The 13752-nt window shown below is 35.3% G+C and overlaps 2 protein-coding genes across 3 annotated transcripts; one reads left to right on the top strand and one right to left on the bottom strand.

Moving 5' to 3' along the window:
• Positions 1-1175: 1175 nt before the first annotated feature.
• On the top strand, positions 1176-7425 carry Armi (probable RNA helicase armitage). Its single transcript, XM_076776830.1, has 6 exons — positions 1176-1310; positions 1395-2240; positions 2484-3369; positions 3455-4902; positions 4981-5226; positions 5308-7425. Exons 2-6 carry the CDS (start codon positions 1425-1427, stop codon positions 5698-5700), a joined length of 3789 nt encoding a protein of 1262 aa, XP_076632945.1. The 5' UTR covers positions 1176-1310; positions 1395-1424; the 3' UTR covers positions 5701-7425.
• Eif3e (eukaryotic translation initiation factor 3 subunit E) lies at positions 6076-9389 on the bottom strand. 2 transcript variants are annotated; one of them, XM_076776832.1, is made up of 10 exons: positions 9371-9389; positions 9170-9290; positions 8989-9105; positions 8752-8913; positions 8325-8447; positions 8004-8236; positions 7427-7544; positions 7136-7347; positions 6792-7055; positions 6076-6422 (listed from the first exon to the last, which is right to left on the bottom strand). In XM_076776832.1, exons 2-9 carry the CDS (start codon positions 9257-9259, stop codon positions 6797-6799), a joined length of 1314 nt encoding a protein of 437 aa, XP_076632947.1. In that variant the 5' UTR covers positions 9260-9290; positions 9371-9389; the 3' UTR covers positions 6076-6422; positions 6792-6796. The 2 variants fall into 2 exon arrangements, with proteins under 2 accessions (XP_076632947.1, XP_076632946.1); XM_076776831.1 differs by lacking the exon at positions 9371-9389 and having other exon boundaries at positions 9170-9357.
• Positions 9390-13752: the final 4363 nt, after the last annotated feature.

The raw sequence follows: 13752 nt of genomic DNA, 5'->3' as shown, positions 1-13752 counted from the left end.
TGCACAAATTGCAAAAATATTTAAAAAGTTGGCCCTTGACCCCGCAAAATGAGAAAAACCCCATAAAAATGGTCCAATTTTCAAACAGCCATAGCTCCCACAATTGTGAATATATTTCAATGAAACTTTTTTCTGAAGTAGAGCTCATGGGTACCTACAAAAAAGTATTACACATCTTTTCTGTAGGGCGTCAAATAAAATTATCAAAAATGAAAAATGAATTTTTATGAAAAATTGACAGGGGGTAGGTGCCTAAATTTTTCGGTGAAAATAAATTTTTTCGAATCGTTCTAGAAAAATTATTTTCGGTTGCGAGGGTCAATTACAATAATTTTTTATGAATAGGCCTACCCCCGAAATCCTACCCACTTTCTAGAAAAAAATTCAGTACGGTCGGAACTTTAAACGTTAATAACTTTTTAACGAAATCTCCATCAACAAATTAGTATTCTTGATTTTCATCTTATTTTGGCCTCTAGAATCTCCCATTCAAATTTTTGCAAGTGTGGTCGAACACTCTGTATACATATGCTCATTCATAGGAATAATAAAAATAATTTCTTTTTTTCAATAGTTAAAACATGACCAGGGGGACTTAAAACGTGTATTTACGTATAAATTTTTCTTTTATTATGGGCTCTGCTTATACATATGTATGTGCCTATACATTGTATAGCTCGAAACGTAAAAATGCCTGGGCGGTCGAGATTCGAAATTGTATGCTGTGAAGACGGACATCGACTGTTCAAGAGCAAGAAGGAAAGGCTCCCATTTACGTTCTTTATCGAATTCCCGAAGTTGCATGGGGTGCTGACCTAGCGTAACATGTGGCTCGTTTGGTAAGATATGTCGGCTTTCCCCACCACTCCGTTAAACGCTAAAGAAGTTCGTCGTTACTAATGTCGACGTTGATGCACTCAATTATGCGATGCCAGATCTGGCCACACTGGGCGACACTGCTTACGAGTTACGATACGATGCAATTTTAGAAAGCACGTGCATCTGAAAATCTCAGGACGATTGGTGACTTAATATCAAAAGGTTATTTGTAAAATTATGAATTCTACCGCTTTGTCATCTGGAACTTTGGGTCATTCGCCAGGTCAAAGAACGTCAGAATCTCAAGATTCGGAATTAACCTCTAGCGGGAATGAAACATCGAAAATTTTAAATCAAATGAAATCCGAGTCACAGGGACGAAAACAACAGAAACGTCTACTTCGGGAATTGCATTTAAAACGCGTTCAATCGTTGAGGAAAGAATTGGAGTATATTAAAGCAACAGAGTGGAGATATCAGCCAATTGATCGGTATATTTCAATATTAGACTTTTTAATTTACAAATCTCTTTGTGAGTTACACTAACACAAATCTTATCCAGAACATGTTCGTAGGTACATGGATAGAAACTATAGAAATTAAATATGCTGTCCTTAATATATACCTTCGTAAAATACGTCGTAGGAAATAAGTTGCCTATTAAGAATGACACGGACGAAATAAACAGTATCATAAAACGCATTGAAAATGTTTATGAGAAAGAAATAATGAAAAATGAATATTCTCTTAAGGATGATTGTTATTACAAGATAGGAAAAGTCACTTTCATTGCGACAGATTATATTTTGGTTGATAATTTTTATATATATGATACAGTGAATGGTTTTATAGATAATTTAAAAATAGGAGATAAAGTCCAATATTTAGCCTTGCAGGAAGGCCATGAGAAAGAACATAAAATAAAGAAAATTATTTGTGTGATAGATGACTCTTGGGATAACGAGGTTCCAGATTCCCAAACAAATTGTGTTGAACCACAAGCATTAACAAAATGCATAATTGGAAAAGTACTAGAATACAAGAATCGAATATTAGTTGTAGACCCTAATAATATTTCTGTTGATTTAAACAAAGTGCAATCAGAATTTATTCCTGTGATTGGAGATTGGTTAAATATAGAGGCAGAAGTAGAAATACAGATAAACTCTTCTAATCTAAATGAAGAAATTTTACAGATAAAAAAGATACAACCTTTGCGGTCCAAGTTGGATTGTGGAACTATATCTAGTTATGATCCAAGCAAAGAAATTGGTACTATTGGAAAAGATATTGTATTTAATAGAAGGATATGTGATGCTGGTTATATCCCTCGTGTTGGTGATAAAGTGATTAGTGATAGTATCGAAAGTGATCAAGGACTTTATACATGGAGATCATTGACTGTAGTTCCAATACTTCAGGCAAGTGCTACTTTGATAATGTTACTTAGCTATACATTAAAAAATAATGATATTGTTCAAATAATGATATTACTCAAATGATTTATTTTTTGTATAACCAATTATCTGGGATAAATTATAATATCTGCATAAGTCAATTTTATTAACAAATAGAATCACATTTGTAGAAGTTTTAAAAATGAATAAACTATTTCATAAGAAAATTCAAACTCTAAATAATGCAAATAAATCTGTTTTTTATAGGTTTCACGAAAAGATACTTTACCAGCATTATGCAGCACATCTATAACAAAAAAGAACTTAAATGAACTTATGAAAAATAAATGTGGGATACATATTAGTAGTAATACAAATATTGACTTAGACATGTTAGAAGAAAAAACTGTAACACTTACAATACAAAATGTAGGTAATAGTACTCATGTACTATGTAAAGCTTACTTCATGACAAAGAAAACTCAGTCCCAATTAGTTTTAGTACAACCAACTACTGTTAGTACTGTCTCAGTATTAAATCCCTCTGATACTTTAACTTATATATTTAAATGTAAAGCAAAATTTATTGGTACAAGCGAAGAACTATTTATCTTCAATTTCAAAGGTTTTGAAATTGGAAGAATTTTTTATATATATGTGAGACCTAAAAGTATACAAAAGAAAACATGTTTGGAAGATGATAATGTCAAAATTAATAAACGCAATCGTGTACCAGATCTAGATGAATGGAATGAAGCAACATACATTCCAGGTGTTAAACCATATAAACCAGCAACATTTATTAAAGTACGTAACGTAGCGTTCAGAGTTCCACAGCGTTATTGGGATGTAATATTACAATGTTTAAACGATGGGAAGTCACAAACTGAGTGTGCACACGATGTAGGAAATGCTGTACCTTGTTTGTTAAATAGACTTTGTTTTCAATCATACAAAGATCGTTTTCATGCTTTATTATATTTAGAAGAAATTGCTCAAACAATAAATATACAACAATACAGTATAGAAAGCACAATTATGAGGCATTGTGAAAAATACTTGGTGATGGAAGTGCCTGGTCTTGCTGAAAAACGCCCATCTCTTCTTATTGGAGACAGAGCAATAGTATCTTTCAAGTGGGATAATTCTCAAGGTATGTTATGTACATCTATATTAAATATACAGTCTACAATAATAAATATATAATAATTAATATATATATATGGTGTTTGCAATAGGAAAACTGAAATATGAAGGATTCATTCACAAAGTTACAAGATCAGAAATATTTTTGAAATTTAATCACAAATTCCATCAAGAGTATAATTATGAGGACTGTCAAGTGACGTTCAAATGTTCACAATCTGCCATACAATGTAGTCATAATGCTATTAATATGGCTGTGACTCGTTTAGGTGCTGACTTTTTGTTTCCTACGCATGTGGTTGAAAAAGATTCTCAATTAAATCTTGAAGAAATTGAAGTAATAAACGAAACATTTCCTAAACAAATAACTCATCAACGAACTGATTCCATATCATCAGAGTCTTCTTGTATTAGTACTACATCTACAAGTAATAAATCTAGTAGTACATCAAAGTCATTTACAAAAGTATCTGTTGTAGAAAGATTATTTAACGTTAAACCAATGGAACAAACTCCAGAACCTATAACGAGTCCTGTTACATTAAAAAAAGACAATCAACACATTGAAATAAACGTAACGAAAAATGAAATAAGCATTCCAAAAAATTCAGGACATACAGTATCACAAAAAAATGCAAAACAAACAGAATCTATTCCTTCTCCCAGCGACGATTTACAACCGTATATTTCGCAAGTAAAAAAACGAAAATTACTTTGGTTTAATAAAAATCTGAACTACTACCAAAAGGAAGCCATAAGGAACATACTGAAGGGACATGCGCGGCCATTACCTTATGTGATATTTGGACCACCTGGCACTGGGAAAACTGTTACTCTTTGCGAAGGAATCCTGCAAATTTTATCGATGATACCTGAGAGCCGGTTACTAATAGCAACACCATCTAATAGTTCAGCAAATCTTATAGCAGAACGACTTTTAGACAGTAATGTTCTTAAACCTGGCGACATGGTACGGCTTATAGCTCATCATTGTTTAGGTAGTGATTCTATATCAGATAAATTATTGCCGTATTGTGCCACTGCAGAATTAGCAGAAGAAGGAACACATGAAAGAACAAAGTATAATGGAGTGGGACCAAGATTAAACTGTTCCATGAGTATACTTGGTCGTCACAGAATTACTATTGGTACCTGTGGTGCTTTGGGTATATTGCACAATATGGGTTTTCCCCATGGACATTTTTCACATGTATTAATCGATGAGGCTGGCCAGGCAACGGAACCAGAAATTATGATTCCACTCAATTTTATTCATTCTGATTATGGACAAGTAGTTCTTGTGGGCGATCCATTGCAACTTGGCCCGGTTGTACAAAGCGGAATAGCAAAAAGTTTTGGTCTGGACGAATCGTTTTTGTCAAGGCTGCTGCGGCATTTTCCTTACCAAAAAGACCCTAATGGCTTTGAAACACAGTATGATCCTCGTCTTATTACAAAGCTTGTTATGAATTATCGAAGTTTACCCGAAATACTCGAATTGTCAAGTTCCCTATTCTATAATTCTGAATTAATAGCACAGGTACATATATTTGTGTCGTAAAAATCATATTTTACAGTATTTATCAAATTGAGGAAGTAATTAAAAAAATATTTCTAGATATCTTCCAAAAAAAGCAAAGAAGCAAAGCTTTTATTAACATTAGCCGATGAATTACCGGAAAGGAAAAGTACTCCCCCAGCTATAGTCTTTCATGGTGTTAATGGGGAGAATTGTAAAGACAGTGATAGTCCAAGTTGGTATAATACTGAAGAAGCAGCGCAAGTATATCTTTACCTTTTGAAACTATATAAGTGTGGTCTTTCACCCGATGACATTGGAATCATAACTCCTTATCAAAAGCAGGTAAGGTGTTTAAATATAATTTATAAAATAATAATTATAAAGTCACTTCATATTTTATTTGTTATCAATTGCTTGTTATAGGTCCATGAAATTCGAGATATGCTCATGGAGTTAGACACAAAATTACCAAAAATCAGTAGCGTCGAAGGATTTCAAGGTCAAGAGCGTAATGTTATTATTATTTCAGCCGTACGATCCTCAAATAATTTCGTAAGCGAAGACATTAAACACGCTCTTGGATTTATTGCTTGTCCTCGAAGACTTAATGTAGCAATTACTCGTGCTCGTGCTTTGATCATAATTTTAGGAAATCCTAGACTTTTAGCTCAAGATCCTTATTGGAGGAACGTTTTAATTTATTGCATCAACCAAGACTCTTATACTGGATGCAGCTTTGTTTTTTCTGATATAGAAGACTCTCTGGTGGAAACAAATGATTCTTTTATCAGTAACAATACTAATATTTTGTTATGAATCGTGACAGCAACCGTAACTATGCCTTTTTTTTCTCGAAGTATATATTTACTACCGAATTACAAAATTACTGTTTTCTTTTTGTACAATATTTCAAGTGATTTAACAAAAAAATAAATGATATTGTTTATACAAATTTCATTTTAAAGATAATATACTTTCTGATAAATTAATGCAAGGTTTTAGTACAAAATATATATATTTTTTATGAAATACCTAGTTTTAAGCGATACGTTAGTGATTTCTAAATTTCATTTGTCTAAAATCGTGATTCATGATGTGTATTAAATTGTATTAGATAATGAACAATGGACTTATTTTTTATGTTAAATATCTTTCTAAAATTATTCGATGTTGAAAGTAAAGTAGAACAAGTGAGGTTTTAGCACAAGTATTTTATTGTTTCTTCTCTGCATATTTTCAATTACGGAATACGTAAATACACACATAGTATAAAATTTGTACGCTGTAATTTATACATATACATGTTTATTCAAAATGCAGACAAACTATTTATGTAATTTTACTTTTTCTAAGAATGTATGAAAAAGAATATATTCATTTTATTATACAGCATAGAGTTCTCTTTGTGTTTAAAACTGGATTATTTTAATATAGATGTTCTGCTTGCACTCTGAATTGAATTAAATGCTTTTTTTTGATAGTATCTCCGTAGATGATGTTGTGACGTCACAAGACCACATTCCAAGGAGTTTTTAGTACTACAAAAAAATAAAACCTCTTACTATGATGCATAAAATAACAGTATTTAAACTAGATTCAGAATTGGCCAACATTTCGCTTTATATTTATAATTCATGAATATATGAATGGCTTCATTGTGTCATTATAATTAAGTATACGATTTAATAACAATAGAACTAATTTTCAAAAAAGTTAACATATAACTATTAAAATAATATGGGTTCTCTTCTACATTCTTATTGTACAAAAATAAAGTATAACTCAAATAGTTAAATAAAATCTCTAAAGTTGGAAATGCTGATTTGGTCCTTTCTCTTTTTACGTCTAATTCAAATGACAAAACGACAAAATACTTAAGTTAAATAAATTAAAATAATATTACTAACTTTACTTAGTTCCACACTATGCTTACTGGCTCCTGATTTTTAGCTTTCAATTTGCGTTCAATTAAGTTTTCTAATGCTTCGCTTCGCACGCTTAACGTTTCAATTTTTTCGACCAATTGCTGGTAGGGTGAGGCAGGTTGTCCACCCATTACAACATGACCTAATTTACTGTCTATTTTGGCATCTAATCGTGCATTACGTATTAAATTGACGATCCAACATTCGGCTACGTCTGCTTTCATATTAAGTTTTTCTGCAAGCATTCTGTAATACAAAACGTGCGTTGAGAAAATATTGGAAATCATTTATTTAATCTAAAAATTAAAAATGTAATGTTATTTTACCCAATACTGATACATTGATGAATTCGGCAGAATGTCTCGAAGATCATTAAACGAGCATTTTCTACAAATTCGTTTAGTAACGCGATCAAGAAAAAGTCATTAAATACAACTGTTTGACACTCTTGCAATTTTTGTCTAGCTCCATCAAAATCAAAGTTGACATACAAATGTTCTAGAAATTCGGTAATAGGATCACGATACGTATAAGATTCCTGTTAACAAAACATGATTTACGTTAAAAATTTTAATTATGTCAATTTTATAACATTTTAATAAAGATGTTTTACACACCTGTTGTATTACTTTTACAAGATCTTTTAGTATAGATCGCCTGGAACGATTAACGATGACAGCTGCAGCCAAATATCGTAATATATGAGGACACATTGTTTGAATAGCATTGAGGTAACTGTAAAAGTAGCATATAGATTTTAGTTTCTTTTCTATATTCGACATATTATATACAAGGGTGAGTCAATAATTATCTGGAATAAAGTTATATTTTTGTTTCTGTTGACAGTAATATTATTTTGAACAGCATTGCTTGTAAGTGGTTTCAATCTTATTATCAATTCAGTTATCACATGGTTAATCCACTTAACCAATTTGCAACATTGAGCGAAATATTCCGCGGATGATGATCGTCTCTTGTCACCGAGCGCGAACTATTCTGCGAGCCGTAAACAGCCGTTTGTGGAACAATGGACCAAGTGCATTGAAAAGCACCAGGATTATGTTGAAACATAATGTTAATGACGACATTCTATTTGTGTTCGAATAAAAATTGAAAATAAATCGAATTGATAGTAACATTGTGGATAATTATTGATTCACCTTCACAATAATGCTTGCGAAAGTATATGCATACTGTGGTCTATAAAGAAACATTTCTATAATTAAATCTCTGCCTTTTACATGATTGAAAAATACAAATAAACTCCAATGAATAAGCCATGTTCTTTGTTGTAATATTTGAAGGGAGTTTCCTATAACATTACTATCAATATATTCTCTCAGCTTGTTTACATCTTCTAATGCAGTCTCCCAATTTTGCACTAAAATTTCTGATGCCAATTTGCCCCAAAGCACATTTAAATAATTCTGAAAATTATATATGAATTTATCATACAAACAAACTATTAAAAGCTTAGAATATATTTTATACACACTAAATATGTTATAATCATACCTTATCTGTTGGTGGCATTATAAGCATATAGAAATATAAATACGATGTAGGAATAGCATAATTGCCACACTCGTAACGATATTTTGCTAATTTTACAAAGTTATCCATCATTTCCACTCTGAACTACAAACATGTAATGAACAAATTAGATTATATTCTTTTTTAATTATCTACATATGCACCTATGTTTGTTACCACCATTTAGGTGGATAATCATTTGCTACAATGCTGTATTTATAGTAATTTTATTTAATGTATCGTATGTTTTTAACTATCTATAAATCAAATGTATAACATATTTTGAACATGTCACACCAGATTTTACAGATAAATATAATATATTAAATGAATGAAAGACAAGTTATTTTGAGTTTGTTTTAAAATACAAGTTATTATAGTATTACATCATATATATTGTTATACTTACATCAGCTTCTTGAGTAAGATAATTATTCAATGCTTTGGAATCTCGCATGTTTTCCATTTTTTTCATGACTTCCTCATCATTCATAAGTGCAACTACCACAGACACACTATTTTGTAAAATACCAAGCTCCTGAACTACATCTGCACGATGAGCTTTTAACTCCTATAATAAAAAAAGTTCTTATAGCCAGCATGTCATTTGCAAATATTAATTTCTGTTTATTATATTTATTCGTACCTCTGGTATTTCTAAGTTAGGGTACAGCTGTTTCCTAATATCAATTGTGTAATCAATCATATTTGTTTTACTAAGAATATCGAGTTTAGCTTGAAGTAGTTCGTCCTCATCGTAATTCTGAAACACGCAAGTGCATTATAACCAAAACGCATATGGTCAAAATATATCCTTTTTATCATACCTGTTTTGCAGATAAGAATTCCAAAAGAGGAAACACTAAGTGCCGATCAAGATATTGACCTATACGTGATGTCAGATCGAATTTCGCCATTTCGACTTTTAATAATCCAGCAAAAGCAATTCTGCGAACAAATTACAAGTAAAAGAATCAGACGGACCAGACCCCAAGGATGCCAGATTGAGCACCGGGTGCACTACTCACACTATGCCAGATCATGAGTACGTGAGCTCGTGACCTCGGGGGAATCGAGAGAGCCGCCCAACATAGATGCCAGATTCAGCACCCGGTGCTCTACTCATCATACCAGATCACGCGTACGTGAGCTCGTGGAGTTTCGGAAAGTCGACAAAGGCAAACTGACACGTGCTCTCTTTCTCGATTTTCCGAAGCTACCTGAAGTAATTTCGAACCGCCTCGCCAAAGGAGCCACCCAAGTTTGTCGTTGAATAGTTCGTTATTTTCAACGATAGATGGCGCTTATTTTTCGACCACAAACCCTCTGGTGCTAAAACGTCCAAGTTTGTCGTGGAATAATTCGTTACCTTCAACGCTAGATGGCGCTCATTTAACGATCTCGTGCCCTCTGGTATTAAAATGCCCAAGTTTGTCGTGGAATAGTTCGTATCGTTCACGCTAGATGGATTTCTCGACAAACTTGGGCGTTTTAGCACCAGAGGGCCTGAGGTCGATAAATAAGCGCCATCTAGCGTTGAAGATAACGAACTATTCCACGACAAACTTGGGCGTTTTAGCACCAGGGGGTTTGAGGTCGAAAAATAAGCGCCATCTATCGTTGAAAATAACGAACTATTCCAAGATAAACTTGGGCGTTTTGCCATTCGGATTTCCAAAGCGCCCGGAACATTTCCAATGTGTTGACGGCCTTGCGAAGAGGTGGCATGTATTTTATAGCTAAGGGAATAATGGGGAGAGAAAAAGAAAGGTAAAAATGATGAGAACACATAGAATTCTTTGTAATTATATCATTTATTGCCATAGATTTACATTATACAAAGTTTTAATACATATAAATATATTATATTATATCATGTCAGAAGTTGTCAGCAACGGTCAGTAGTAGTAATAACTTTAATAATATCTTGCAGTAAAACTTAACCCAAAACCGGGTACCATTCCAACTTTCCCTTGTTACAACCGAGTTTTCAATTTGTTTTATCGAAAATCCCAGCCGGTTAAGCTGCTTACTGTTGTTTTTAATTACCAAGCATTTATTTCTCAATTAACCCTTTGCGAGTAAAACCATTTTGCACATTATTCTAAAACATTTGTGGTATTCGTTTTCAATGCGATTTAAGTAAGCATGTAATGTATAAGATTTCATTTAAGTTTTTCTTTTCTAGAGAAGATAAAGAAAAAGTTTATTTAATTTTTTTTACATAAAATTGAATTCTTCCCAAGATTTATATGAAACATTTAAAAGATCTTCTATAAATTACGCCTATGTATCGGAACAACTATGAAACAAGAGATATAATCATTATTATCCATGGGCTGATTATAGTCAAAGACTAATCGGACTTTGAAATGAGAACATAAAACTTAAATGTAAAGTTCCATTTAAATTCATTCAGCCATTTATACTCAATCGTATTAATAATATACATATGTACGCTCATACATAGGAATAATAAAAAAAATTTCTTTTTTTTCAATAATTAAATACTTCGGGCAACTTCGGAGAATCGAGAAAGAGGGCATGCGTCAGTTTGCCTTTGTCGACTTTCCGAAACTCCACGAGCTCACGTACGCGTGATCTGGCATAGTGTGAGAGAGCACCTTCGGTGCTTTTCTGGCATCTCTGCCAGACTCTTGAAGAAGAGCAGTCAGTTTACCTTTGTCGACTTTCCGAAACACTATAAGCTCACGTACATACGCGTGATCTGTCATCTCTGGTATAAACCAGAGATGCCAGTCGAAGCGCCGAGTGCACCGTGGACACGTCTCATGGGAGTTAAGGGAGGCAGGCTCACATTTGCCTTCTCGCTCTTGAACAACTGAAATCCAACCTCACGTCAACGGCATACGATTCGGAATCTCGACTGCCCAGGCATTTTTACTTGCCTTTCCTAGAGTTCATTACTGAACTCTGCAAATTACTCCTGGTTTCTATTTGCCTCAGATGACCTCTGATGACCAGTGCTGACAAAAGTACAGAACTCCCGACAACTTTTGACACCATACAGCGACTGTTACTGATTGCTCCTGATTACTGCTTGCTTCTGCTGGACTCTGCTGACCATCGCTTATATTTTTGACAACCTATAACGATTACTACTGACTTCTGCTAACCTCTGTTGGTCTTTGCTGATCTCTGTCAGCGAGTGCTTGTCTCTGCTGAACTTTCCTGGCCTCTGCCGAACGCTACTGACCACTGCAGGTATTTCTGATAATGTATAACGATTAATACTTACTACTGCATGCCCCTACAGGTCTCTGCTTGCCTTTGCAGGTTTCTGCTTGCCTGTGTATGCCTTTGCTGGCCTCTGCTGAACACTGCTGACCACCCCTGATACTTCTGACATCGTATAACAATTACTACTTGCTACTGTTCGCCCCTGCTGATCTCTGCTTGCCACTGCATGCCTCTGCTCGTCTCTGCTGACCGCTGCTGACCACCTCTGATGCTTCTGACAACATATAACGCTTACTACTTGCTACTATTCGCCCCTGGTGATCTCTGCTTGTCACTGCTGGCCTCTGCTGACCACCGCTTATATTTCTGACAACATATAACGTATGCTGGTCTCTGCTTGCCTCTGCACACCTCTGCTGGCCCCTGTTGACCACTGCTGACCTTTGTTGACAACTCCTGACATGATGTATATGTATTAAAGCTTTGTATAATGTAAATCTATGGCAATAAATAATATAATTGCAAAGAATTCTATGTGTTCTCGTCACTTTTACCTTTCTTTTCCTCTCCCCATTATTCCCTTAGTTATAAGAAACCGTTTCTCTACTTAAAACTGGAATTCCAAAGTGCCCGGAGCGTTTTCTGAAATGCCGGTGACCTTGAACCATTTTCGAAACTGGGTCAAGGCCAAATCCTGATTCCCAAAGTGCCCGGAATTTTTCTAAGATTCGATGGCCTTGACCTACTTTCGAAATTGGGTCAAGGCCATCCGGATTTCCAAGTTGGCCCGAAGATTTCTAAAATTTCGAATGGCCTTGACCTACTTTCGAAATTGGGTCAAGGCCAAATCCGGATTCTCAAAGTGCCCGAAATTTTTCTGAGATTCGATGGCCTTGACCTACTTTCGAAATTGGGTCAAGGCCATCCGGATTTCCAAGTTGGCCCGAAGATTTCTAAAATTTCGAATGGCCTTGACCTACTTTCGAAATTGGGTCAAGGCCAAATCCGGATTCTCAAAGTGCCCGAAATTTTTCTGAGATTCGATGACCTTGACCTACTTTCGAAATTGGGTCAAGGCCATCCGTATTTCCAAAGTGCCCGGAATTTTTCTAAGATTCGATTGGCCTTGACCCAATTTCGAAAGTGGGCCAAGGTCAAGGTCAAATTCGGATTTACAAAGTTCCCGGAACATTTCTAAAATGCTGGTGAACTTGCGAAGAAGGTGGTACGCATCTTATAGGTAAGAGAATGATTTGGAGAGGAAAAGGACGGTAAAAAATGATGAGAACACATAGAATACTTTAAAATTATATCATTTATTGTCATAGATTTACATTATACAAAACTTTAATACATATGAACATATTATATTATATTACATCATGTCACAAATTGTCAGCAACGGTCAGCAGTGGTGAGCGATGGTCAGCTGACGTCGGGAGATGTTGGCAGAGGCTAGCTTAGGTCGGGAGATGCTGGTAGAGGTCAACAGAGGGTGGCAGTAGCCAGTAGTAATCGTTGTACGTTGCCAGAAATATAAGCGGTGGTCAGCAGCGGTCAGCAAAGGCCAACGGAGGCCAGCAGAGGCATGCAGAGGCAAGTAGAGTCCAGCAGAGGCAAGCAGTAACAAGTAATAATCGTTATACGTTGTCAGAAATATAAGCGGTGGTCAGCAGAGGCCAGCAGAGGCTGGGAGAGGCTAACAGTAACCAGTCGTGATCGTTATACGTTGTCAGAAGTAACAGGAGTGGTCAGCAGCGGTCAGCAGAGGCCAGCGGAGGCTGGCAGACGTCAGTAGTAATCGTTATACGTTGTCAGAAATATAAGCGGTGGTCAGCAGAGGTCAGCAGAGGCTGGGAGAGACTAACAGTAGCCAGTCGTGATCGTTATACGTTGTCAGAAATTCCAGGAGTGATCAGCAGCGGTCAGCAGAGGCTGGGAGAGACTAACAGTAGCCAGTCGTAATCGTTATACGTTGTCAGAAATTCCAGTAGTGGTCAGCAGCGGTCAGCAGAGGCCAGTGGAGACCTGTTGACGGGAGGTCGGATATTAGTTGTTCAAGAGCGAGAAGGGAAGTGTGAGCCTTTCTCTCTCGACTCTCACAAGGCGGTCCGAAATTGCTTCGGGCAACTTTGGAGAATCGAGAAAGAGGGCATGCATCATTTTGCCTTTGTCGGGTTTCCGAAACTCCACGAGCTCACGTACGCGT

Source organism: Colletes latitarsis, chromosome 11, assembly GCF_051014445.1.
Source record: "Colletes latitarsis isolate SP2378_abdomen chromosome 11, iyColLati1, whole genome shotgun sequence".
In the NCBI taxonomy this organism is placed as follows: Eukaryota; Metazoa; Arthropoda; class Insecta; order Hymenoptera; family Colletidae; genus Colletes; species Colletes latitarsis.
The sequence above is the reverse complement of the archived record's forward strand: the minus strand, read 5'-3'. Positions and strand labels throughout refer to the sequence as shown.

Excerpts from the sequence above, each read along its gene's own strand:
- Armi (XM_076776830.1), top strand. The coding sequence starts at position 1,425 with ATGCTGTCCTTAATATATACCTTCGTAAAATACGTCGTAGGAAATAAG. Across the intron at positions 2,241-2,483 it reads CTGTAGTTCCAATACTTCAG|GTTTCACGAAAAGATACTTT; the intron begins GCAAGTGCTACT and ends TGTTTTTTATAG. Across the intron at positions 5,227-5,307 it reads TAACTCCTTATCAAAAGCAG|GTCCATGAAATTCGAGATAT; the intron begins GTAAGGTGTTTA and ends TGCTTGTTATAG.
- Eif3e (XM_076776832.1), bottom strand. The coding sequence starts at position 9,259 with ATGGCGAAATTCGATCTGACATCACGTATAGGTCAATATCTTGATCGG. Across the intron at positions 8,237-8,324 it reads TAATGCCACCAACAGATAAG|AATTATTTAAATGTGCTTTG; the intron begins GTATGATTATAA and ends TATAATTTTCAG. Across the intron at positions 7,348-7,426 it reads TTGTAAAAGTAATACAACAG|GAATCTTATACGTATCGTGA; the intron begins GTGTGTAAAACA and ends TTTTGTTAACAG.